This window comes from Panthera tigris, chromosome F3, assembly GCF_018350195.1.
Source record: "Panthera tigris isolate Pti1 chromosome F3, P.tigris_Pti1_mat1.1, whole genome shotgun sequence".
Classification (NCBI taxonomy): domain Eukaryota; kingdom Metazoa; phylum Chordata; class Mammalia; order Carnivora; family Felidae; genus Panthera; species Panthera tigris.
In genome coordinates, this window is record NC_056678.1 from 22,750,997 (window position 1) to 22,776,573 (window position 25,577).

General features: G+C 35.5%; 1 protein-coding gene across 1 annotated transcript in view; it reads right to left on the reverse strand.

The window, feature by feature from the left end:
- HMCN1 (hemicentin 1) overlaps positions 1-25,577 on the reverse strand; it is a 464,244-nt gene that overhangs the window by 277,946 nt on the left and 160,721 nt on the right. The window contains exons 5-9 of the mRNA XM_015543796.2: positions 17,489-17,660; positions 15,577-15,683; positions 3,807-3,927; positions 2,410-2,673; positions 570-714 (exon numbers count right to left, since the gene is read on the reverse strand). Of these exons, the coding sequence (XP_015399282.1) occupies positions 570-714; positions 2,410-2,673; positions 3,807-3,927; positions 15,577-15,683; positions 17,489-17,660 (809 nt within the window). The remainder of the gene's footprint in view (positions 1-569; positions 715-2,409; positions 2,674-3,806; positions 3,928-15,576; positions 15,684-17,488; positions 17,661-25,577) is intronic.

The following is a 25,577-nucleotide window of genomic DNA, read 5'->3' on the forward strand; positions in this document are numbered from 1 at the left end:
GTTCCTGGCATGCAAATCCTTTTTCCTAGATACCTATCTGCATGATCATCTCTCACCATGTTTAGGTCTTTGCTCAAATGTCCCTTATCCTGAATTTTAAAACTGCAAGTTGGCCAAAACCACATGCACCCCATCTCTCAATTATATTCAGAGATTTTTTTGCCCCAAAGCCAACAAAGCTTAAACTCTTCTCTTTTGCAAGGACCCTTCCAAAGTTTAGTACCTAACTTTATATTCATAATTTTGTATTCTTGGGCTTAACAAGAGACCCTCAAGTTATATAACATCCAGATTCTATAAAACCTGAATCAACCCTTGAATGAATTCTAGCACTTATTAAATTAACATATTTAACATATTATAAATGAGAAATTAACATATCATAAAACATATATCTGTTTTCTTTCTCCATTAGGGCACAGACCTGCGCCTATTTTGTTCACTGCTATATTCCAAGACTATGGAACAAATAAATGAGAATTTCCAATGAAAAAGCACATTAAAATAAGTATCTGTTTGTATTTAGATGTTTAATATTTTCTATAACTGCTAATAAAACATGTACACACCTTAAATACTGGTCTACTCCAAGTGTAACTCCATTTCTGACAAAGCTCAAGGTAAAGGGTAAAAGACTCTCAACAGAGCAGGAAATGTGGCCTGGCTGCAAGTAGTATCCAGGGGTTTTCATGGGCATTGTAACTTTGGGAGCATCTAGGAAAAATAGAACATGGGCAACAAGGTCACAATAATATTGGGTACTTCCTGTTAATCCATTCAAAATCTTCAAACCTTAATTATTCTAGTAAACCCTCTGCATTCCAATTAATCTAAATCACTAAAAATCACTTTAATTATCTTTCTTTGTTCAAACCCCATTAATTTCTGGATCTCTCCATGGACCCCTTACTAATGTATTCATTAAACCTGAGACTCTATTTTTTAAGACACTATTTTTTGTGCCACCAATATAGAAAAAACAAAACAAAACAAAACAAAGGCTACCGAATAAGGTACAATACCTCCTCCTCTGTAGAATCTATTGTTATTTAAAAAATGTAAATATATGAAAAGGACCTACATGGCTTAGAATTGAAGTCATACACCTTAGCTAGCAGATGGTAGGGGGAAGCCCTGCCATTAGCAAGTCACCTCACCTGGACCAAAAAAGTCTGGGTACTGAATGTAAATTCCTTGCTGTGCCCCCCCCAGCACCATCTTGCTACATTGCCCACGGGTTCTACAAAAAGACAAGGCCTCTTGGGGCGCTTGGGTGGTTCAATGGGTTAAGCATCTGACTTCAGCTCAAGTCATAATTTCACGGTTCGTGAGTTCGAGCCCCACGTCGGGCTCTGTGCTGCCAGCTTGGAGCCTGGAGCCTGGAGCCTGGACCCTGTTTCAGATTCTATGTCTCCCTTTCTCTCTGCCCCTCCCTTGCTCATGCTATGTCTCTGTCTCTGTCTCTCTCTCTCTCTCTCTCTCTCTCTCTCTCAAAAATAAGTAAACTTAAAAAAAAAAAGAATTGAAGTCATACAGTAATTGTTTTCCCAAAAATAATGGGGAAAAAACTTGATTTTTAAGAATCCAACAGATTTTGCAGTATTCAATTTAGGGGTAAGACAACTAACTATGAGGAAATACTGAGGTTGGTTCTAATCTTGCGATTCGACAACCATTAAAGAATAGCTGTACAGTTGTTTCTGAATTTCTCAAATTACAACCTTATGTATAAATGATAAATTGTTGTCCCTCCATCCAATAGTACAATATTAGAAATAATCCTTCTACAGATTTGCATATCCACAGTTTTGGCTACAGTGCCAAAGTTTTTATCACAGTTGTCATTAGCCTTGAGAAATAGCAAGAGTAGAGACAAACTGAAATGCTACCTCATGCTTCCAAAGAATCCTTAATCTACGTTCTCATCTCTATACAACAGCAAATATATGAGTAACTAGCTTACTGATTAACTGCCAACTTATCACATAAAGGCAGAATCATCACCAGATGTTTACAATGAATTACTATTCACAAAGTAGGTTTCTGACAATCATTGATAAGCATTTGGCCAATTTGGGTAGCTTGATCAAACACTGAGCGTGTGTGCCAGGCTTTTTTTTTTTTTTTTTTTTTAGGGGGAGTAAGAGTACCAGAATTTCCCAGTTGTTACACTGATTGCACCAATCAGAATTTTCAGATCTGCAGTCAGTGAGACTTCACATGAAACTCTGGATGTGCTTTTTATGATTAAGAAAAATTGTGTTACCTAAGTGTAAATGTCCATCAATTTGACAACCCAGTAATAATGTGAAGATATTATTCTTTATTTTATAGTCCATTCTTTACTATAGGACCACAGTACTCCCTTAAACTATCAATACTCCAGGGTCTAATAAAATGATGTCTCACCTGGGATGATACTAGAGAAGGAAACACTTGAAACCCTCTGGAAGAGATAATCATCCTTATCATAGCCTGTGACTCTGAGAAAGAAGGCTTCATTTGGTGGTATAAAGTCAGAAATATTCCACAAGCCATAAGGTTTTCGGTCAGGGTAATATTTAACGGGGATAGTCTTCAGAGAACTGCCTGAGATACTCAGAAGTTCAAGACGATCTACTCTGGCTGGGATGGAAATTCCAGAAGTATTCAGCAGCACATAAGTAGGAATTCCTAGAGGAGAAAGACTTTATTATTATTATTATTAATAAGTAATGTACAATTGAGTTATTTATCAGATAAATCTTTGAACTATAATAACAGAGAAGTATCATAAATATGAGTACTACAAACTGTCGAACAAATTGTGGCCTAATTATAGAATCTTTTCTACTACGTTAAAGACAGTTATTCATGACCAGAGAAACTTAGGAAATCCTAATTAATTATTTTTATGGTATTTTAATAATATCATACATAGAAAAATCAGAATTGTGAATACTGTATTACTTAATGTTTAATTACATAAATATTTAATTTTTTTTCAACTTTTTTTTTTTTTTTTTTTGGGACAGAGAGAGACAGAGCATGAACGGGGGAGGGGCAGAGAGAGAGGGAGACACAGAATCGGAAACAGGCTCCAGGCTCCGAGCCATCAGCCCAGAGCCTGGCGTGGGGCTCGAACTCACGGACCGCGAGATCGTGACCTGGCTGAAGTCGGACGCTTAACCGACTGTGCCACCCAGGCGCCCCATAAATATTTAATTTTTAAGGATTCACTATGTGTATCCTTCCAGTAGTTGTAGTAATAAAAGAATGATCAGAAAAAAATAAATTTAAGGAGTCACGGTACGATTAAACATCTTTTTATCTATAAACCTATAATCTTGCATGAATAAAATAAGAACAAGGTTTAAAAAGCAGCAATAATTTTATCTTTGAACATACAATGGCACATAATGTCTTTAATTTTTTAGCCATCTACACACATAAAACCCTCTTTTTTCACCTTGACAACAAGGTAATTTATAGATGTTAGTAAAAATCTCAAGATATACGTCAGTAGTTTTCAAAGTTCAGTAAGTTTAGGAATCATCTGGGGTGCTTGATATAGTGCATATTCCTGGGTCCAACCTAATTTGGTTCTAATTCAGGAGATGTGGGGTGAGGCCCAGGAATTTTAATTTTTAACAAGCTGAGTAATTTTAATATCACTGGTCTTACACTTCGAGAAGAAAGTGATGAGGCCAAGAATATAACTCCCAATTCTGTTGAATTCCACAAAATTATAAAATCACAGACAATCTGAGCAATGTTTTGCACTTGGATATCTACTACGTCAACTTTGGTAATATGCGCATACAAACCTTGCACTGGTCTGCTGACTGTTTTTTTGAAATCCAGGGTGGGCTTTCGGGAAAAACCAGCTCTGAAATCAATCGTACTAAGGCCGGTGATGCGAACAGAGTGCCTTCCACTGCTAGAAGTCTGAAAAATGTTTAACAACAAACCCCGTGAGTTGATCCAGGTTGCTGGTCACAATAAACACTACCTGGTATGGGAAACTACAAAGTGTTTAATTAGGACTGATGTCCAATAATTGAGGCTCTGATCTGGGTGTTCTAAACTTAACTGTGATTCTACACCTTAAATGCAAGTTTTATAACACATATCCCAAGGGATTGTTCTAAAATAAAATTCAGTAATACACTGGCCCAATGGTATAAGATATAGATGTTGAGTCACTAGTGAATACCCCTGAAGTTAATCTGTAAAAGCTCCATAAGGACATGGATCATTGTGGTTTTACATGGTAGATGTTCAACAAATATCGATGAAATGAATGAATGACTAAATCTTCTCCCCTAAACACTATCCAAGTTTGACTCTGGAAAAGGTCTCCTTCTTTGCATCTGGGAAGATACAGCCAGGACGAGCACTGAGAGCTGACCACTATCCAGATTTTGGCCAACCAGCATCCTCAGCTCAGCAGCGTCCTAGCAAAAGCACTGGGTGCTTGAGACACAAATGTGCATAAAACATGGTCCCCATCCTCTAAGTACTCATGGCTAATGAGGGAGACAGATGGAGAAATAGAAAGCTTTAATATGATGCAGTATTAGAAATACATAAATGGTATGCAAAAATACATAAAAGCAACATAGACTAGCCTGTAGTTTGGCTAAAACCTCCTAAAGGGGATGATGGCTGGACTAAATATTGAATAGCTCTGCACTGAAATGACTCATATGTGGATAAATAATAAATAATTTGGATGAAGGCCACAGGATAAAATAGTAACACTAATGTTTACTGAGTGCTCCCTCTATGTCCAGACTCTTTAAATACATTGGCTAATTTAATTTTCGTTACAATTCTATCAGATATATATCATCATCACCACTGCACTGATAAACAGATGGGGCACTAAGTCATTAAGTAGCTTTCTAACTAAGTTCACAAGGCTTCTTAACTGCAGAGGTGGGGTTTTAATGGTAAGGTCAGGCTCCCAGGTCTTCACCAGAGTGCTACATTGTCTCCCAAGAGCAAGGCAAGTCAGAGTTAGCCTCTATCTCAATGTCTTTCAAAATAAGAGCCGAGGAGCACCTTCATCTACAGCTATACAAAATCACTCAGGTTGTTTCTCAAAAATGCAGACTCCAACCCAGATTTACTGAATCAGAATGTATGGTGAGTGGAGTCTAGGAATCGACATTTCAAAAACCCACCTAACATTTATGAATAAGAGTTCACCAGGGGTGCCTGGGTGCCTCAGTCAGTTAAGCTTCTGACTTCGGCTCAGGTCGTGATCTCATGGTTCATGAGTTAGAGCTCCACACTGGGCTCTCTGCTGTCAGAACGGAGCCCGCTTGGGATCCTCTGTGTGTTCTCTCTCTCTTCCCCGCCCCCCAAAATAAAAAATAAACATTAAAAAAAGAAAGAAAAAGAGTTCACCATATTTTATTACATTGATCACCAAGATTCTCTCTCAAAGTAAAATGACCACATGATAGCAACATTGATAGAATGCACTAGAAATATGCGTGCCTATATTATATATAATTATATATAAAATTATAATCTGATAAACAGCCATATTAAGGCAGACCATGATTAAAAACATGCCACTTCCCTGCTAGGAATTTACCCAAGGGATACAGGAGTACTGATGCATAGGGGCACTTGTACCCCAATGTTTACAGCAGCACTCTCAACAATAGCCAAATTATGGAAAGAACCTAAATGTCCATCAACTGATGAATAGATAAAGAAATTGTGGTTTATATACACAATGGAGTACTACGTGGCAATGAGAAGGAATGAAATATGGCCCTTTGTAGCAACGTAGATGGAACTGAAGAGTGTTATGCTAAGTGAAATAAGCCATACAGAGAAAGACAGATACCATATGGTTTCACTCTTATGTAGATCCTGAGACACTTAACAGAAACCCATGGGGGAGGGGAAGGAAAAAAAAAAAAGAGGTTAGAGTGGAAGAGAGCCAAAGCAGAAGAGACTCTTAAAAACTGAGAACAAACTGAGGGCTGATGAGGGGTGGGAGGGAGGGGAGGGTGGGTGATGGGTATTGAGGAGGGCACCTTTTGGGATGAGCACTGGGTGTTGTATGGAAACCAATTTGACAATAAACTTCATATATTGAAAAAAAAAAACATGCCACTTCCAGAGCTCCGCAAACTACACAGCCTTCCTGAAATCACTGCGATTCCTTGTTATTTAGCAACCAGGAGAGGAAAGAGAAGTAGATATGTCCCTTTTACTACCATATTTTTTTCTCATTGAGCAAAACCTGCAAAAACTAAAAAAAAAAAAAAACAACAAATAAAGGAAAATGAAGGTGAAAAAAAAGAAAAAACACATGGCCATAAAAACAGGTTTGTTGTATTTTAGTGTAAATGCTGCTGCTAATTACTCCAGCTCATTTTCCTAAGGTTTACAAAGGACTGTGTAAGTGTGGGGGTCTCAGTACCACCATTTATTCCATTATATCTAAAGGAAGATGTGTCATGAATTCCATACAGTAGAGCAAAGAAAAGGGGGGAGTGGTGGTGCATATGGGCTATGATCCAATTTTACATTGGGATTTCCTAGGGGTTATACAAAACCTCGTTAAGTCTATTTCAACTGGTTTAGATCACACAGTGCCTTACTGAAGACACTATTGCCTCCTGATTTCATGTAAAGACAATCAAAAGGGTCAATATTATGATGACTTGATTTATATTTATTCACTGACATGATATATTATCATTAATTGCTACTCAGAAAGTCTCCTATGATTGAGGTTACCAAGGCTACACATGACCCATAATTTGCCAAATGACTGCCATCAGGTGTTAATTATCTTGCATATGTGCTGTGTACAAATCAACTGACAAAGATCCATTTTAAGAGTAGTGCTTAATATCAAAGTGACAAAATTAGAAATTACCTGTGTTTGAAAATATGGCATTTTATTACTAACCAATATATTAAAAATAGAGCAGAGCTAATGAATAAGGAGCTCCTTTTAACCTCTATAAAATTATTGTAAAATAAATTAATTTTGATCCTTAAAATACCACACTAATTAATGAAGTATATGGAAATAAGGATGTAGGTTTCCTGTTCTCTGAGCAATGCCAAAAATATGAAGGATAATAGGTTAACCAAGTTTTTTAACTTTGTGTTTCTATATTGTATTTTAAACAGTTGGTATAGAATTTGAAAGGGTTTGTAAGCAAAAATATTTCCAAGTGAGTCCGTTTTCATGTAAAACTACATCTAACTCTGTATCAACCAGGGTAATAGGAATGAAGGGCATCACAAATAAACCAAAATTGTGGTTTAAAAATAGAATAAAAATTCAAAAATTAAACTAATTTAGTTTAAAATGACCTCTGACACTCATGCATGCATTTATCATTCTCTAATCATTCTCTGAAAATAATTACAACAATATTTGGATAATATTTGGATAATATTTGGGGAACACAAAACATCATATTAAAATGTCTTTTTAAGAAACTGCCAATAGTTTATAATTTTTGTCTGTTATCTTAAGGTAAATTATTTTTTTAGTCTGCTTCTTAACTCAGCTCCCTTTTTCAAATATTAGTGTTAATAAGAACAAAAAGCGGGGGAGGCCTGGGTGGCTCAGTCAGTTAAGCATCCAACTCTTGATTTCAGCTCAGGTCATGATCTCACAGTTTGTGAGACTGAGCCCCGTGTCGGGTTCTGTGCTGACAGGACAAAGCCTGCTTGGGGTTCTCTCTCTCTCTCTCTCTCTCTCTCTCTCTCTCTCTTTTTCTGTTCCTCCCTGACTCACACTCTCTCTATGTCAAAAATAAATGAACTTTAGAAAAATAACAAAAGGGTTCTATGTATAATGATGGTAAATAAACCAGTAAATGGTAAAGGAGAAGAAATATTAACATATACAAAATGCAAACTGTACAACAGACTAAATCTTTCATTTTATAAATGATCACTTTTGATCTTTACAAAAGCCCCTCTGTGGGAGTATATTATCCTAATTTCACAGATATATCAGGTGGAAGAGCAGTGGTATACACTCAGTAAAGCTCCAGAAACCAACCTCTATAGCCACCCTATATGTTTCTCATGCTTATCTCACTGAATTTGATTATTCAGCTGGTTTCAAGGAAAACACTGGAAAATGCTGAACTGATCTACATAGTAGGAGAGTAATGTGGAGCTCATGAGACTATTCAGAGGAGAGAAGTAGAGGCATAATAAGAAGAAAAGAGGAATGGGGCCAAGGAGAGAGCAGAAGGGGATAAGGTGCTTCAAGACATAACTCCAAATCTTCAGTTAAATCTACTAAACTCACAAGTCCTGTTATTAGTGGATTTCCTGTGATATTTTTGATGAGGCTGAGCTTTGTCTTGTATCAAAGTACAGAAGGTGATAATCAATACACAAATAATCAGGAGGCAAGGAGACCTAAGAAAGTAAGCTTTCAGCAAACTCCATAAACGTTGGGAGAAGGCTCTGGATTCTCACATATTATGGACATAGTGGTGTTGGAGGAGAATTAATGATGTGAAGGTCCTAGTGGGACAAATAATATTCAGCTATTTCTGTAATTGAGTCAGAGAAAAAGAGAGGCAGTCCAGCTGCATATTCCTTCCCTCTCTTTTCTCCTCCAAATTATTCTAGCAATTTTAATATCATTTTTCTTTATATATAATAATATTAGTAAGACCACATTACTGACTTAATGTTTTTATATTTGGTCTGTTTATCACGTGGATTATTTGAATTTGGCTCCAAAAAACATCTCTCCACCATAGAATGTCTTGAAGTACCATTTCTGCACAAAGCCACTCTAATCTCATGGCTTCTATAGTTAAGAAGAGGGAAACCTAGCAGCAGCATGATAGCTCCAACAATAACAGGCAAATTTCTAGACACTAGGCACTAAACAGGGTTTGAATGGGCTAAGAACTCTTGAGAATTGTATTTCACACAGTGTATTTATTCATACAATTTTTTAAAGTTCACAACGATCTATTATGAACTTTATTCTGAATTACACTGAATTACTCTCTGAATTCAATGTCATGAACTCAAAATGACTCTGAATTCATTACAACTCTGAATTACAATGTCATGTTGGTCAAGTTGTGGAAGGGTCTGAGTCAAGAACACACAGGCTGCTGCAGTGTGAGCAGAGCTGAGGCAAAGATAAAGTTATACTAGATACCTACCGACATCCTAAAATTGTAAATAGGTAACCTTGATCCTCAAAGGAGTAACAGAAAAGAAGGAACAGAGTAGACCAAGTCTAGGTTTCTGAATTGAAGTGACTCTGTGAGGAGTGAAGGAGGACAGGCTAAAATACCATGGAGAGCTCCAGGAAAAATTAGTTATCCTCTGATATCTGTGGATGGATCTACTTCTTAGTTTAAACATAAAGGCCTATTAAATACCTCTCTATATTGAAAGTCCCATAGGGTGATAACGGTCTCTTATTTACCATAGGCATTTTGTAAGTGTAGGTTTAAAAAATGATACTAAAGCCCTCCAAATGCCTAACTAATGTTGGTGCTTTTCCTTAGACTCCTTAAGAACCAGCAAATGCCAGATTCATCAAGAATTTGTGAATTTTTCCAGAAGCATTATGCTAAGTTTCTTCACACATTATTTGATGTAATCCTATTGCATCCAAAGATGACTTTATAACACTATAAAGAAACTGATGTTCAAAGAAATGATTGCTTGCCTAGGTTTAGATAGCAAGTTAAATGGCAACTGTTCCAAGTTCAGTGCTTTTTCTATAGTACCCAAGTCGATGCATAGCATTTTAGGATAACATCATCTCTGGGATGATTTGCACACTGTGGCAATAGAAGATAATGATGCCATCTAATTATTCATTTGCCATTCTACATTTCTAAATACACTTCCATTAGGAGAGGTCAAGTTGGTTAGTGGAGAGTTGGTAAACTGCTTTCTGAATAAAAAGCCTTAATTCTGGGCACTTGCCAATTTCTGTGGTGTAAATACTACCACCATGGCTGATTTCAAGCTCCCAACATGACGTTACTGAACACAGAGGTGGGAAGAAAAAGTGCATAATTTCCTCTCCATGAGCCATTATGAGCCAGATCCAGTATACCACTAGGCCATGATAATAGGGACTAAAGTGTGTCTGTCACTCACAGAGATATCTGGTCATTCCAGGAGTGACACAAATTCCTTTTTTAAAAAAATTCAATGCACATTCTGCAGTCTTTTCTCCCACTGAAATAACTGAAGAGGCCGAATGTTCTAAATTATGGTGGAGCCTCCATCAGCTTGGGTTCGTGAGTGACTGTGTAAAGTAGAACATCTTGTCAACACCCAAAGAACATGTAACATTAGTAAGGAATTACCTTTCTTACATTACGCCAGTAAGAATTCTTCCTCCTACTAAATGTGAAGCCTGCCCTTTATATGTTGAATTAAAATGTGATTGATAGAACTGGCTTTAATTCTCTTTCCTAAAGAGTTTCAATGCTTTATGAAAATATATAAGCCCAGGGTACCTGGGTGGCTCAGTCAGTTATGCGTCTGACTCTGGATTTTAGCTCAGGTCATGATCTCACAGTTGTGAGATCGAGCCCCTGAGTCAGGCTCTGTGCTGAGTATGGTGCCTGCTTAACATTCTCTCTCTCTCTCTCTCTCTCTCTCTCTCTCTCTCTCTCTCTCTCTCTCTCTCTTCTCCTCCTCCTCCTTCTCCCCGTTTGTATGCTCTCTCTCTAAAAAAAAAAAAAAAAAAAAAAAACAACACAAAAAAACAAAGCCCAAAGAAAAAATCATGTGTATCCGCATTAATAGAAATAGTATAGATACAATCTTCAATTTACACATATTCAAGAGTACAACTAATTTTACCATTAATGTGTCAGTAAGTAGGCATTATTTCCCCCATTTTTCTCAGACTTGGGAAATTAGGAATTTCTTCAAGGTCAAAGAGCTATTAAGTAGTGGATCTTGGATGAAAATGGGTGCAAACTCTTCTCAAAGTATTTGTTCTTAAGTGACATACTGTTCTTTAGAAATTAAAGAAATATGGCAGTTTCAAATATTTATTGAAAACCTACTATGGGCTGGGCATTGTGCCAGGCACAAAGATATAATAATGTCAGCTAGATTTAAATACTCTCATTCTATTAGGCATTGTATGTTTAGAGAAATGTGGATATAAGGAAAGAAATGTATCCAAAGCATAGAATAAATTATATATATATATATATATATATATATATATATATATATATATATATATACACACACACACACACACACATATATATACATACATATACACACACATACATACGCACACATATATAACACACTACACATAACATACACATAGACATACACATACATACACATACACATAGACATATAAATGTACAGATTTTTTTTTTAAAGGAAACATTCTATTTGGTTGATAATCTGGTATCAGCAGACTAAAAAAACTGGGAAATTTTCCAGAAAATCTCTAGTATAAAGCATTCCATTGACCTAAAACATCTGAATTAATGCTGCACCTAATCCATTTAAATAACACACCTGGTGTCATCTTCAGGCTTTTTCAAAAGAGTCACCAGGTGAGAATAATTGGAAGCCAGTGTAATAATCTTCTTGTGTGGTCCTTGGTTGACTTGAGATTTATTTAATTATGATTCCTAAACAAGCTTATGCCACTTGAGTATGGTTTCCAAAATATTCTTATCTTTAGAAAATCCATTAGTAGTCTCTGGCAACCAGCATAGCTATCTAAAACCAAAACATTTCTACTAGTCTCAGAATCTCAATATAATCATGTGGTTGGGTACACTTCTTTCTCTACTTGGAAGATTATCTAAGGACAGTTTATCCAAATTTACTTAATGGAAATGTGCCCCAAGGGATGTGTTGGATTACATTGATCACACTGATAATCCTAGACTAATAGAAACAGTTTGTGCCACCTAAACCCGAAGGGTGCTGACAATTATTTAATGTCTTTGTAGGAAGCTTCACTTAAGGAACAAAATTTGGCCTGAGAGTTTTTGTGGTTATGTTCAAACATTCTATATATAGATATAGCTGCCTGAATGGAAAATCCGTATTGCACAGAAACGAGATTCAGGATTTGTAATTTCTCTACAATGGAAATTTAGGGACATAAAACAACATTATCTTGTGTTTTTAGTAAACCTTTACATTCTTCTTACTCATCTATTTCTAACATGTTTTTACCTGCATCAGAGGCAACCGAAAGCATTTGAGTCATTTATGTGAACTATACAGATGAGTAAACTCATTGTCTATTTGGTAACAGTGTCCTAATAAGTTACAGAAAAGTAATTACCAAGGTTTTAGAGGAAAACCACAGAAGAAAAGAAATTGCCACTCTCACAGTATTTTAAATCATGGACAAATTAAAGAGTTCCATGCCAGCACATAACTAAATCAACTCTTCAACTTGCTTCCTTGGATATTATCAAAATAAATGCATTCATTTTTATTCATGAATATTCATGTAGTTCTTTCCCAGACATCTGTGGCATATACCATCAACAAAATCTGGTCTAGAGTAAAACAGGAAGAGAAAACCTGTACAGAAATAAATATAAAATCTGTAGAGAAATCATCAAAAAGGGAGGTGCAGAAAAACTGCAGTAGAAGGCCACAGGGAAAAGAGAGCCTTTAAATGGAAAAAAAAGTCAGAAAAGGCTTGATAAAAGTGTTGTCATTTGCCATAAAAATCAGAAGTCAGATGGAAAGGAAGGGCATTCTAGGAGAAGGAACAACTTAAGAGAAAACACAGGTCAAGAGAATGTGGTAGGAGATAGGATGAGAGAAAGTAAAAAGTTATATTTGACTAGAGTGTAAAGGAAAGTGACAGACAAGAGTTAGAAGGATTGGTTGAGGCTCAGTTGGGTGGCCCTGGAATACCATGCTAAAGTGAAATAATAGTTTTCCATACTTGGGATAAAAACTGCTATGTGAAATATTCAACAAGCCATTATGAATTCTACTGATAGAGCAGACATTTTCCAGATAGCTGAGTGCATGAGAGATAGCACCAGAGATAATACTATCTAATCTCAGACATTTCTCTTCTTGAGAAAGTGCACATGTAAAACATTATCACTCATTAGCCATCAAAAAGGGAGATCCAAAGTCAGCAGTGATATTTATGTCTCTAGGTTCAGCTCAATTTCCTTTGCATCAACCTGATATATTATTTTGGTATTTCATATAGGAGCAAAATAAGTTTATTATCTTCAGATTGCATTGTAATGTATATCCTTTGTTTAGCTACCACTAATTGTACTCTATAAATGGTGTGACATCAGAACCAGAGGTTTTTTTGTGAGAACTCTTATCTATTTACTGTGTCTTTTCATTGTTTCCTTAAGAGTCTGAACTTACAGACTTGTCTAAACAGAGTCCCCTTCACCTCATCCCCTTATCGTCTCCCTCCTCACTCACAAAGTAATCCTCAGTGCTTTTCTGTTCTAATTATCAATTAAAATGTGCTTAGTGCCCATTAAGTATCAGGGAACATGGCCAAGGGCAAAACTCCATAAATGTTTATTGGATGGATGACTGAATGGGTAGATGTGTTAGGCACAAGATAAAGCAACAGCCATGCAATATTTCTTTTCTTCTGGGCAAGAGTTTTACTAGAGGAAATACTACAGGTAGCAATCCAAATCACCTGCAAAAGAGGTTCATATACTTTGCAATAAGTTGCCAATAATACAAAAGAAATGTCATCACTTGTACATATTTCACAATCAGTAACTTGATGCTTATTCAGAAAGCAAGAAGAAATTGCCTCACTGAACTTGCTAGTCAACACACTGTTGGTTTAGGTCACACTTAAAGTATTTGAGGGAAAAAAAAGACTCTAAACCTCCTATACTTACTGTGGTCACAGAAGGTCAGACTCAACACTAGTCATACATTGGGGGAGTTGGTTAAAATAACTAACTATACCATCCAATTTGGCTACACTTGTTTAAAATATAGCAGTAAAACATTGCATCGTTACAACTGAATGCCCTCAGTAAATATTGAGCACCTAGTAAGCGCATGGGAGGTGAATAAAACAGGCAGATGGGGCCATTACATTTCACACTGCCTTTTCACCCAAACCCTTATCCCATATTATCCACTCCCCCCCACCCCCCCAAAAAATCCATATGACCGTTTCTTCTTTCCCTATAAGGCTGAGAGTTCTGAGAATATTCTAGGGCTTGAATGAAGTTACAATGGAAGCTTTCGTTTTTTTAAGCTGGGAAAGTTAATATAGGTATTCTTTTAAAAAGGAAAAAGCAAACAAAAAAGAAAACTGGCATGCAAGAAATGGCACCTCAGATGCCTGGGGTATGAACACTTCCATGCACATTCACAGCAGCTCCAACATTTCAATCATGAGCCCATGAATCTTCTTTTTTTTTTTTTTTTTTTTTTTTTTTTTTTAATGTAGGGAAGCTGAGATAGCAAGAGTAAATGATGCAAGGGGTATCTTCAATTTGAGTTATCCCAGAAGGATTCTAGAGCAAGCTGTTTATTTGGGAGGTACAAAGGATGCTCATAGGAAGAGGGAAGTGATACAGGAAAAGGAATGTAGCCCCAGAAGGGCGTGCTTTCAGTCCTGCTCCCATGTGGACAACTGGAGTTTATTCCTGCCAGAGACTGAAAGCTGCTCCTGAGGGGTTTAATTCTCTGGCAGAACAGCCTTCTACTGTTCTGGAAAAAAAAAAAAAACCTCTTAGGCACAGAAATGCAGATACTGGAGTTGGAATTAGGCCAGAGCACATTGAAAAGCCTGAGAAACATGGGCAAGTCCCTCAGAATATCCACGACAATGAGTCACACACATAATCTACTGCAGAACTGGATTTCAATTTATGGTATTCTGAATTCGGGGTGTATGTTCTCTCCTCCATATTACCATAATACAATGCTTAGAGTGAATATATACTACTTCGTGTAATTCTAGGATCCAAACACCATATTGGGTTCAAGTAAACAATGAATGTAGATCTATCCAAATAACAAGAGCCAACAGAACCTGAGTGCTTACTTTGTAACAGGAACTATGCTAGGTATTTCATTTGTATCATATTAATTTTATTCTCAGCACAATTTTATGAAGTAAAAGAGTATTATTTTTTTATTCCGACATTAGGAGGAGGAGAGCAAGGCACAGAGAACTCTACAGTCCCAAGGAAATAAAGCTTTTAAGTAGCAGCATTGAGATTCCCACCCAGGCATCCCCGTACTAGAGCCTATGTCCCTAACCATTATTCTCGACTAGCTCCATCTCTGATTGTTTTGGAAAAAGGAGGTGCATAAAAAAGTCAATCTACAGGTTTGATTATTGGGAAACTATCTGAGAATTTAAGTGTATTCTGTGGTGATATCAATGCCGTTCATGGTCATCAAAACTTAACACTACCAAATTCATGTGATCAAGACACCTTTACAAATGCATTATGTATACTGCTTTTTAGTAAAAGCATTCTCCGTGATTGCAAGAGAAGATATAAATATTGTATATACTTTATAAAACATGCTAACATCAAAACAAAATAAACAGACTTTGTAAAATAACCATACCTTCACTGTCCACATTCCAGCCTCTGGCTCTTTAACATTCACCACCTTGGCAGAGTTATGGATATTTAATAGCTCATTCAGGCCAAATCCTTTTTTTATCAGCTTCCCTGAAAGACAGACATAAAGGTAACAAGCATAAGCTTTCCTTCAGCTATGTGTACTAGCTGTATACATTTCCAGTACAAATTACCTGATGGACATGTGTGCCTATAGCTCAAAACATTATTTATTTCTAAAATATGTTTAATTTTATGGTTTCTGGACATTGAAACTGAAGTATCAGATTCCCATTTGCTATGAGGATTTGGTCTTAAAACAAAAATAACAACTGGCAGACTGCAATCATATTTCCAAAGCCAGCCTAGGTAACAATTATTATGGCTACTGAGAAGTTACGTGCAGTCACTAGAGACATTTAGATTTAACAGATGGCAAGAACAGTAAACCAGAATAAATGTCTTTTTGGAGATCACTCAAGGTATTACTAACATGAGAGCCTTGGGCATATTTGTGCACGAAGCCCAAAACATTAACCTGTATTCCATGAAGCACAGGAGAAAGCTTTTATTGTCACATTTAAAGGAGGCAGTGAAATAAAGTAGCATGATACTATCTCCTATGACCTGAGATTTACCTAAAGTATCTAATAGTTGGGACATAGAGAAGAAGAAAAGCAAATTAGGAATTAAGCCATAGTTTAGTTATTCACTCGTGGCTCTCCTATAGACTCCTTCTGCAATTATATAAACAAATCAATTATAAGAATCTATGTTTGCATCAGAAGTTTTACAATTATTGTAAACAACTTTAAAAATATCAATGTCGATGGCTTTTTAAAGTAGTAGAAACATAATACAGTGAATAACATATTTTTAATTATCCAGGTAGTGAAAACTACAAATCTTTCCTGGGGAGCATGGAAGGTTAGAATGGAATGCTACCTCAACAGACAAATTCATGTATTCAGCTAAACCCATAGGAGTCTTGAAAAATAGGTCTTATTTGTTTGGTAAATCTCCACTTTGATTGGTAGCATGAATGTGGTCTTTGGGGACAATTTCCTATGCTGTTTTCTTTAGGCATTAGTTATTTCTTAAGACTTAAATTGAATAAGCTAGTTACTCTCTTTCCATTTACAAATACTCACAAATAGGTTTAAAAAAAGCAGCACACTAAAGCCACAATGGAAATGATAATATGTTACAAACATCAATAGGTAGGTAAATAAATAAATAATCAAACAAATAAATAAATAAATAAATTCTAAATGCAAATAATAGGGAAAATGAGGTTTCTATCTTTACTAGATTCCTTTTCAATGTAAGTCTTATTAGAATATTCAATTAGCCAAGGAAGCAGGTCAATTCCTAGGGTTATGACATATAACTGAGGAAGCAAAGTAAATTAAAACATTATTCTATTAAGAATAAGAATGTGGTTTTTAACTCTCTTCTGTAAAAGTCAACCCTATCAAGAAGACAATATGGTAAAAAAAAAAAAAAATAGGCAGTTAGTTTTAAAAGGAGGTTTTTCATGTGATTCATTAAAAATAACACAAAATACGAAATTTTATAGAATATGTTACATGAAATATTTCCTCATACATAAATTAGGAAAATATAATTTCAGGCTCAATTTCAATATTTTTTTTCTTTTGAGTAGTTTAGCTACAATTAAGTTACCAAATCTGATCTATATAAATTATTAGGAGTTTCAGTTTTTTGAATCTCATGTTAATTCAACAATACTTACGACTAAAAAGTTTTATTTTTAAAAAAATCCTTCCTAGTCATTTTTGAATTCACTGAATTTATTCGTAAAGTTAGCATTAACTTGACATAAATAAGTGTGCAAAAAACTTTTACCTTTCATGGTTTTCGTATTTTATGATATGATGTATGATATATCTCACCTAAAGGATTGCGAATTTCAATCCCTGGAGAAGGGCCACTCAGAGACACAGTAACCTCTTTTAGGCTAGGATCAAAAGGAATTTTCCAAGTGTTTACAGCTTGTTCCAAATGATCTGTTGATAACAGGTGAACTTTAGATGACTGTACTGCTTCCTCTACCCATTTTAGCACCTATAAAAGAAAAGAAGAAGCATGAGTGATGTCAGAAACATTTACAGTATTATACATCCATGACTTCAGATACAGTATTTTTCTTTGGTTAATCACATGAATTGGCACTTCCTGTACTAGTATGGGGTTTAGTTCCATCACGGTGAAGAGAAACCTTTTCCTACATCCAGTTATTGTAGTAGCTTCAGAATAAAGTAACTAGTGTAATCCATGCTCAGATTTCAAGTTTTCTATTTGGAATAATATATTAAAAATGAGATTATGATGTCTGAAAGCCAGTAAAGTGAAATAGGCAGAGATATTACGGACAGCTTTATATTTTTCAAGAGAAATAAAAAAGAACCTATAAAAAACATGGGATTGCCAATATTGTGAGATCCCATTTCCCTCCATTCTCTCTTTCTGGATTTCTTTTAAGATACAATTTTTAAAAGATAACTAGCAAATTATCTAATCCAATTTCAATATGTTGGGTCTATGAATTGTTGAAATATAGTATATGGTAATTATATATAGAATATCGTAATATATATTGCAGTATATCAAATGTTGCAAAATAATTGCAATGCCAGCAAAATATTCATTTTTTATGATAAAATAAGAAAGTACCAAAAATAATGGAAGAAACTAACCACTGTATTTTTTGAAAAATAGAAAAATATTTCAGGTTAGAATGAATGAAAGTAGTGTATTTTGCAAACACTGTCTTGGGGAAAATATTAAGAAATTAGGTTATAAAAAGGTGTTAATGCTTCACTGTAAACAAGAAAGACTTCCAGTTCTCAGAAGTGTTCTGCAACAGCAAATACAAGTTCTCATTAAACAAATAGTGCATGTCTGGGTAGGAACTGCTTATTTGAACTTACTACAATTGATTCTAAATCATGATAATCTTTAATCTACCTCTGATCTTCCTCTGGTTCATATATCTTTCAAGATTATATCCTATCATGAATAATTTCCCTTGTAATTATGCGTAAAATACTAAACAGAGCTGAATATGAAGCTACAGCCTAAATGTTTGAAATAAATAAAACTTTCTTTTTATTTTATTTTATTTTATTATGAAATTTATTGTCAAATTGGTTTCCATTCAACACCCAGTGCTCATCCCAAAATAAAACCTTCTTTTTAATTACAATAGTGGCAGTCACAAATCAATCCGACAACAAGTACTGTGTAATAACTTCATTCTCTATAAAAACCACCCCTTGATTTTTGTCCACAAGGATGAGGAAAGTAGCTAACACATCACATAAGTAACAATGGTTAGGCAATTATGTTCATCTATAAAACACGTTTATGGTTCAAGCTACTCTTCCAGGTACTAAGTATTTTAGTCAATATTTAGCAACCACTCTTCCTCTCTGAACTAGTGTTTACTAAATTTTTCGCAAGCTTTATACATTATTTAGTTTTAATGAATCTTCCTGTCTTTTCTCCAGGGTCAAGAACAGCCCACATCTCTTTCATCTTTGTACACCGGAAACCACATGGCATGCTGTGCACACGACAGAGGTGGGATATGCACTAATGTCCATGAAGTTGGTCATAATGAGGATAATAATGACTTCTTCTGAAATAAAAAACGTTATGGCGATTTATGAAACAGAGAGCCCTTGCTGAAGTAATGTATGTAAAGTGTCCATCATAATAGTTGCCACATAATAGACAAAGGTTTCCTTGCCGCTATATCTCAATCCCCTTCTTTCCCCTCAATGAATATTTCACCAGTGGCTTCATGCGCAAAGTGAAAAAATTCATTCATGAAAATCAGACAGTATTTCTGTCAATGAGAAAAGAGGGGGCGACATCATTCCAGGAAGAAGAGAGGACCTGAGAAAATACTTGAAGACAGAAGTACTCCAGATATGTTGGGAACATGAGTGAAACCATGTTGCTACGGTGAAGTGTTCAGAAGAAGGGGACATAGAAGATGAGGGCAGAAGCATCAGGGGCAAACTATGTATGATCACCCAGTCAGGCTGTGACATTTGGATTTTATCCTAAATATGTCACTGGAAAATTACGTGAAAGGCTTTAAGCAGAGGACTAATACAGTACAAACGTTATTTTACAAAAAAAAAAAACAACAACCCACAAACCTTATAGTGGTGTCATAGACAAATTGAACAGAAAGACCAAATCCATTATAGTTAATTACCCCTAAAAGGAAATTACATATTTCCTCAAGTTTTAACCTTAGAAGGCACCTGGATTTTATATACAAAATGAAGTATATATCAAAACAATTGTCTAAAGAAGCAGATGCCATATTTGAAAAATGGGTTCTCTCAGTGATCATGCTTGAATAGAAATGTATGTATCATCTGCTCAATAAATCTGTCCATATGGCTATAGAAATCAGACTGGTTGTAACTACTATTGGACTAAGTAAAACACATTTTAATAATCTGAGTGTTGACATTTTTATTTCTCATACATAGAATATGGCTGTCTCACTGAAGGAAATGGAAATACTGGCTTACTGTCTGAGAAAGCAAATGAGAAATGTGACTGATAACAAACGACTTTGAGGATAATGTCCAGTGAGGAGATGCAAGAAGGCAAAGGACAAGAGAACTAGATAAATGAGAACATTTGTTTTAATGGTAAGACACATAATGTGGCTGTAAATGATTAGTCGAAAAGAAGAAAAAGAATTAGTAAACAAGAAGTGCATCCCACCTCAAGTTTAACAATGAAATGCAACAGAAATGGAAGAGAAATTTTTTATACATCCCTCTTTAAATGAATATATATCTCTGGATGGCTCCTCAAATATATCTTTCCTTCAAACCCAATGCAGAGGTTATGATAGATCACTGGGAATCTATTCATTGTCTATTACGTATGCAGAGAAATCACTAAGTCCTAGGCATTCTTATAAAAATGGAAGAGTTTCTACTTTAGTTGCATTTTCATAAGGCAAGTGTGTTCAAATGGTATGGAATATGAGAGCTTTTGAGTTTACTCAATACTGTTTGCAAATCACCAACATTTATGAAGCTTTCACAAAGGATTACTATGTATCATAATATTACTTGTGAAAGATACAGTTTAGACTTCTGAAGTCACTTTTTTATCCACTTATAAAAAAATCAAATCAAAACAGATGCAATCCATTTTGTTAAAAAATATAGATTTTACCAGTGCATACATTAATGAAGATCACTGCAGGCTACAGAATTACCATTAGTGAGATTTATGGCCTCCTATGTTACTACATATAAGAAAGAAATCTTTAATTGTCTAACCATGAGAAATGTTCTCATGAGATTGGAAATAATCTTCTGTTTAATGACAAATGGAATAGAATTACAATAATCTGAGAATCTTTGGATTGGTACATTTTTACTAATGTAAAAACTGTTTCAAACCACTAGGTAACCATTAATTATACATTAAAATTTTAATTAAAAATGTTTCTCTAATAATTCCTATCAGTTTATATCTCCAAGGGGCTTTGAGAGCATCTAATACAGCTCCTTTATTTTACAGATAGGAAACATATTTCAAAGAGTTCTTGTACCTCTTAAATACCTAACTAGACTTATTCTAGCTCAATAATTGTTTTATATAAGACTCCTGTGTTCTTGAAGATACTTTCTTAGTTTATATATTTTATATCATATGTAATGATCAATATTTAAAAGGTCATATACATATCAGATAAAGGGTTAGAATCCAAAATCTATAAATAACTTATCAAACTCAACACCCAAAAACAAATAATCCAGTGAAGAAATGGGAAAAAGACATGAATAGACACTTCTCCAAAGAAGACATACAGATGGCCAACCAACACATGAAAAAATGCTCAACATCACTCATCATCAGGGAAATACACATCAAAACCACAATGAGATACCACCTCATACCTGTCAGAATGGCTTATATTAACAACTCAGGCAACAACAGATGTTGGGAAGGATGTGGAAAAAGTGGATCTCTTTTGCATTGCTGGTGGGAATGCAAGCTGGTGCAACCACTCTGGAAAACAGTGTGGAGGTTCCTCAAAAAAGTAAAAAATAGCACTACCCTACAACCCAGGAATTGCGCTACTAGGTATTTATCCAAGGGCACAGGGATGCTGTTTTGAAGGGACACATGCACCCCAATGTTTATAGCAGCACTATCAACAACAGCCAAAGTATGGAAAGAGCCCAAATGTCCATCCACGGATGAGTGGATAAAGAAGATGTGGTATATATATACAATGGAGTATTACTCGGCACTCAGAAAGAATCCATGCCATTTGCAACTACATGGATGGAACTAGAGGGTATTATGCTAAGCGAAATTAGTCAAAGAGAGACAAATATCATATGACTTCACTCATATGAGGAATTTAAGACACAAAACAGATGAACATAAGGGAAGAGAAGCAAAAATAATATAAAAACATGGAGGGGGACAAAACATAAGAGACTATTAAATATAGAGAAGCAGAGGGTTGCTGGAGGGGTTGTGGGAGGGGGATGGGCTAAATGGGTACGGGACATTAAGGAATCTACTCCTGAAATCATTGTTGCACTATATGCTACCTAACTTGGATGTAAATTTAAAAACATAACAAAATAAAATTAAGGTCATATGTCTATTTTACATGGGAATGAGATGCAAGTATTATTTCAAAGCACAAAATCAGGATACATTGTTACACATTATGAAATATAATAGTGCTAAGCAGAAATGGAAGCAAAATCTTTTTTTTTATACCCTTCAAGAACAAAACACGAAGAAGAGCTTTGTTTAGCTGCTTGGAAGGACATCTTTTTTTTCCCCTGCACTGAGATATAATTGACATATAAGGTTATATGAGTTTTATTCATTATTTGTATACATGGCAAAATAATCACAATAAGTCTGGTTAATATCCATCATCATACAGAGTTACAATTTTTTTCTCTTATGATGAGAACTTTTAAGATTTACTCTCTTAGCAACTCTCAAACATACACTACAGTATTATTAACTATAGCTACCATGTGGTACATCACATCCCCAAGACTGACTTATTCTATAACTAAAAGACTGTACCTTTTGATCCCCTTCACCCATTTCTCTAATTCCTCTACCACTCTCCACATCTGACAACCACCAGTCTGTTCTCCGTTATCTATGAACTCAGTTTTGGTTTGGGTTTTGTTTTTGTTTTAGGTTCCTCATACAAGTGAGATCATGCACTATTTGTCTTTTTCCGTCTGACTTATTCCACTTAGCATAATAAAATTGAGCCCCCAAGGTCCATCCATGTTGTCACAAATGGCAAGATTTCCTTCTTTTTATGGCTGAATAATATTCCTGTGTGCATATATACCACATCTTCTTTATTCATTCATCTGTCAGTAAAAACTCAGGTTGCTTCCATGTCTTGGCTACTGCATATAATACTGCAATGAACATGGGAGTGCATATATCTTTTCAAGTTATTGTTTTCATTTTCTTTGGATAAAAACTCAGAAATGAAATCGATGGATAATAGTTCTATTTTTCCTTTTTTGAGGAACCTCCATACTGTTTTTCCATTGTGGCTGCAACAATTTACATTCCCCCCCCCCCACAATAGTGCACAAGGATTCCTTTTTCTCCACATCTTCGCCAACAATTATTATTTGTCATTTTGGAAACAGCCATTGTAACAGGTGTGAGGTAGTATCTCATAGTAGTTTTGATTTGCATTTTCCTGATGATTAGTGATGTTGAGCATCTTTGTATGTACCTGATGATAATCTGTATGTCTTCTCTGGAAAATGTCTATTTAGATCCTGTGCCCATTTTTGATAAGTTGTTTGGTTTTCTGAAATTGAATTGCATGAATTATTTATATATTTTGGATATTAGCCCCTTATCAGATACATGCTTTGCAACTATCCACTCCCATTCCATAGACTGCCTTTTCATTTTGCTTATGGTTTCCTTTGCTGTGCAGAAGCTTTTTAGTTTGATGTAGTCCCAGCAGTTTATTTTTTGCTTTTGCTGCCTTGGTTTTTGGTGGCAAATCCAAAAAATCATCACCAAGGTCAGTGTCAAGGAGCTTACTGCCAATGTTTTCTTCTAGGAGTCTTATGGTTTCAGGTTGCATATCTAAGTTTTTACTGCATTTTGAGTTAGTTTTTGTGTATGGTGTTCAGATAGTGGTCTAGTTTCATTCTTTTACATCTGACTGTTCAGTTTTCTTAACATCATTATTGAAAAGTTTGTCTTTTCTGTATTGTCTATTCTTGGCTCCTTTGCTGTAAATTAATGGACTATATACATATATGGGTTTATTTCTGGGCTCTCTATTCTGTTCCATTGATCTAAGTGTCTGTTTTGTGCCAATACCATATGCTTTGATTATTATAGCTTTGTAATAATAGTTTGAAACCAGGAAGTGTGAGGTCTTCAGCTTTGTTCTTCTTTTCTCAAGTTTACTTTGGCTATTTGGGGTCTTTTGTAGTTCTATACAAATCTTAGGACTGTTCTATTTCTGTGAAAAATACCATTGGAACTCTGACAGGCATGTTTTGAATCTGCAGATTGCTTTGGGAAATATGGACATTTTAACAATATTAATTATTCCAATCTACAAGCAGGGAGTAGCTTTCCATTTCTTTGTAATTTCATCAAAGTCTTATAGTTTTTAGTGTACAGGTCTTTCACCTCCACAGTTAAATTTATTCCTAGGTATTTTATTCTTTTTGATGCAATTTGAAGGACATTTTTAATGCAATTAATTACATCCAAAGAACATCCCCAGAACATCTTTTGTCCATTCATTGGAAGAACAGAAATATGGTATTATACACAATTTTAATTAAATTGTGCATATAGTTGTATTTTTGTTGTTGTTTATCATTTGTCTTCCCTACTAAACTCTGGGTCCCATGACAGAGAGCACAGAGACATATTCACTACTATGTCTCTTGAAGCTAATATAGTGCATAGGATCTAGTAAATTCCCAATAAATATTTGCAAGAAAAAGGAAAAGGGGGAAAGAGGGAGGTAGAGAGTAAAGGAGAAACTGTATGCCAGATCCTTAGCCTTAGAGTTAAGAGTATGTGAAAAGGTAGCATTTGGGCTCTGTATTCATTTGTGACAAGCCCTCTCTCAGCACCGAATTTTCAATATGGAGCTGAAGAGTGTACAAACTTGCATATGTGGTCTTTAAATTTTTTTTAGTCTTTATTTATTTTTGAGAGAGAGAGAGAGGGAGAGAGAGAGAGAGCGAGCATGAGCAGGGGAGGGACAGACAGAGAGGGAGACACAGAATCTGAAGTGGTCCCCAGGCTCTGAGCTGTCAACACAGAGCATGATGTGGGGCTCGAACTCACAGACTGAAAGATCATGACCTGAGCCGAAGTTGGACGCTTAACTGACTGAGCCACTCAGGTGCCCCAAAACTTGCATTTGTGGTCTCAAATGTGAGCACCAGCCTCTGTTTAGTTTTTATTTCTTTATTTGGTTAGTTAGCTTAGGGTTTCAAAATGCAATGGAGAAATCTCTAAAGTTAAGTCAGTAATTTTTTTTTTTTAATGCCAAAATGCATGCCTCACAGTAGCCCTGGGTGCAGATTTTCAAGTTCAGTAATGGAAGAATGTCAGAAAATGAACTCAATAAAGCAAGAGCAATGGAAAAGGCAGAGTTAGGTTTAAATGCACCCATCTAATAATCAGAACCTGTTCTGAAAAAGATTTGTGTAATATTAATCCTAATAATGGTACGTACTTTTATAGTGCTGTTACATGCTAGGTACCGTTAGAAGCTTTACAACACTCTGCAACAATTCTTTGATACAGTACGATTATCTCCATCTTATGGATGAAGAAACAAAAACAAAAACAAAACTGAGGCCTAGACTGCAAAGTTTGTAAGTCACACAACTAGAAAGAAGCAGGGCTGGCCTTTTGATCCCAGTAACCTTGCACATT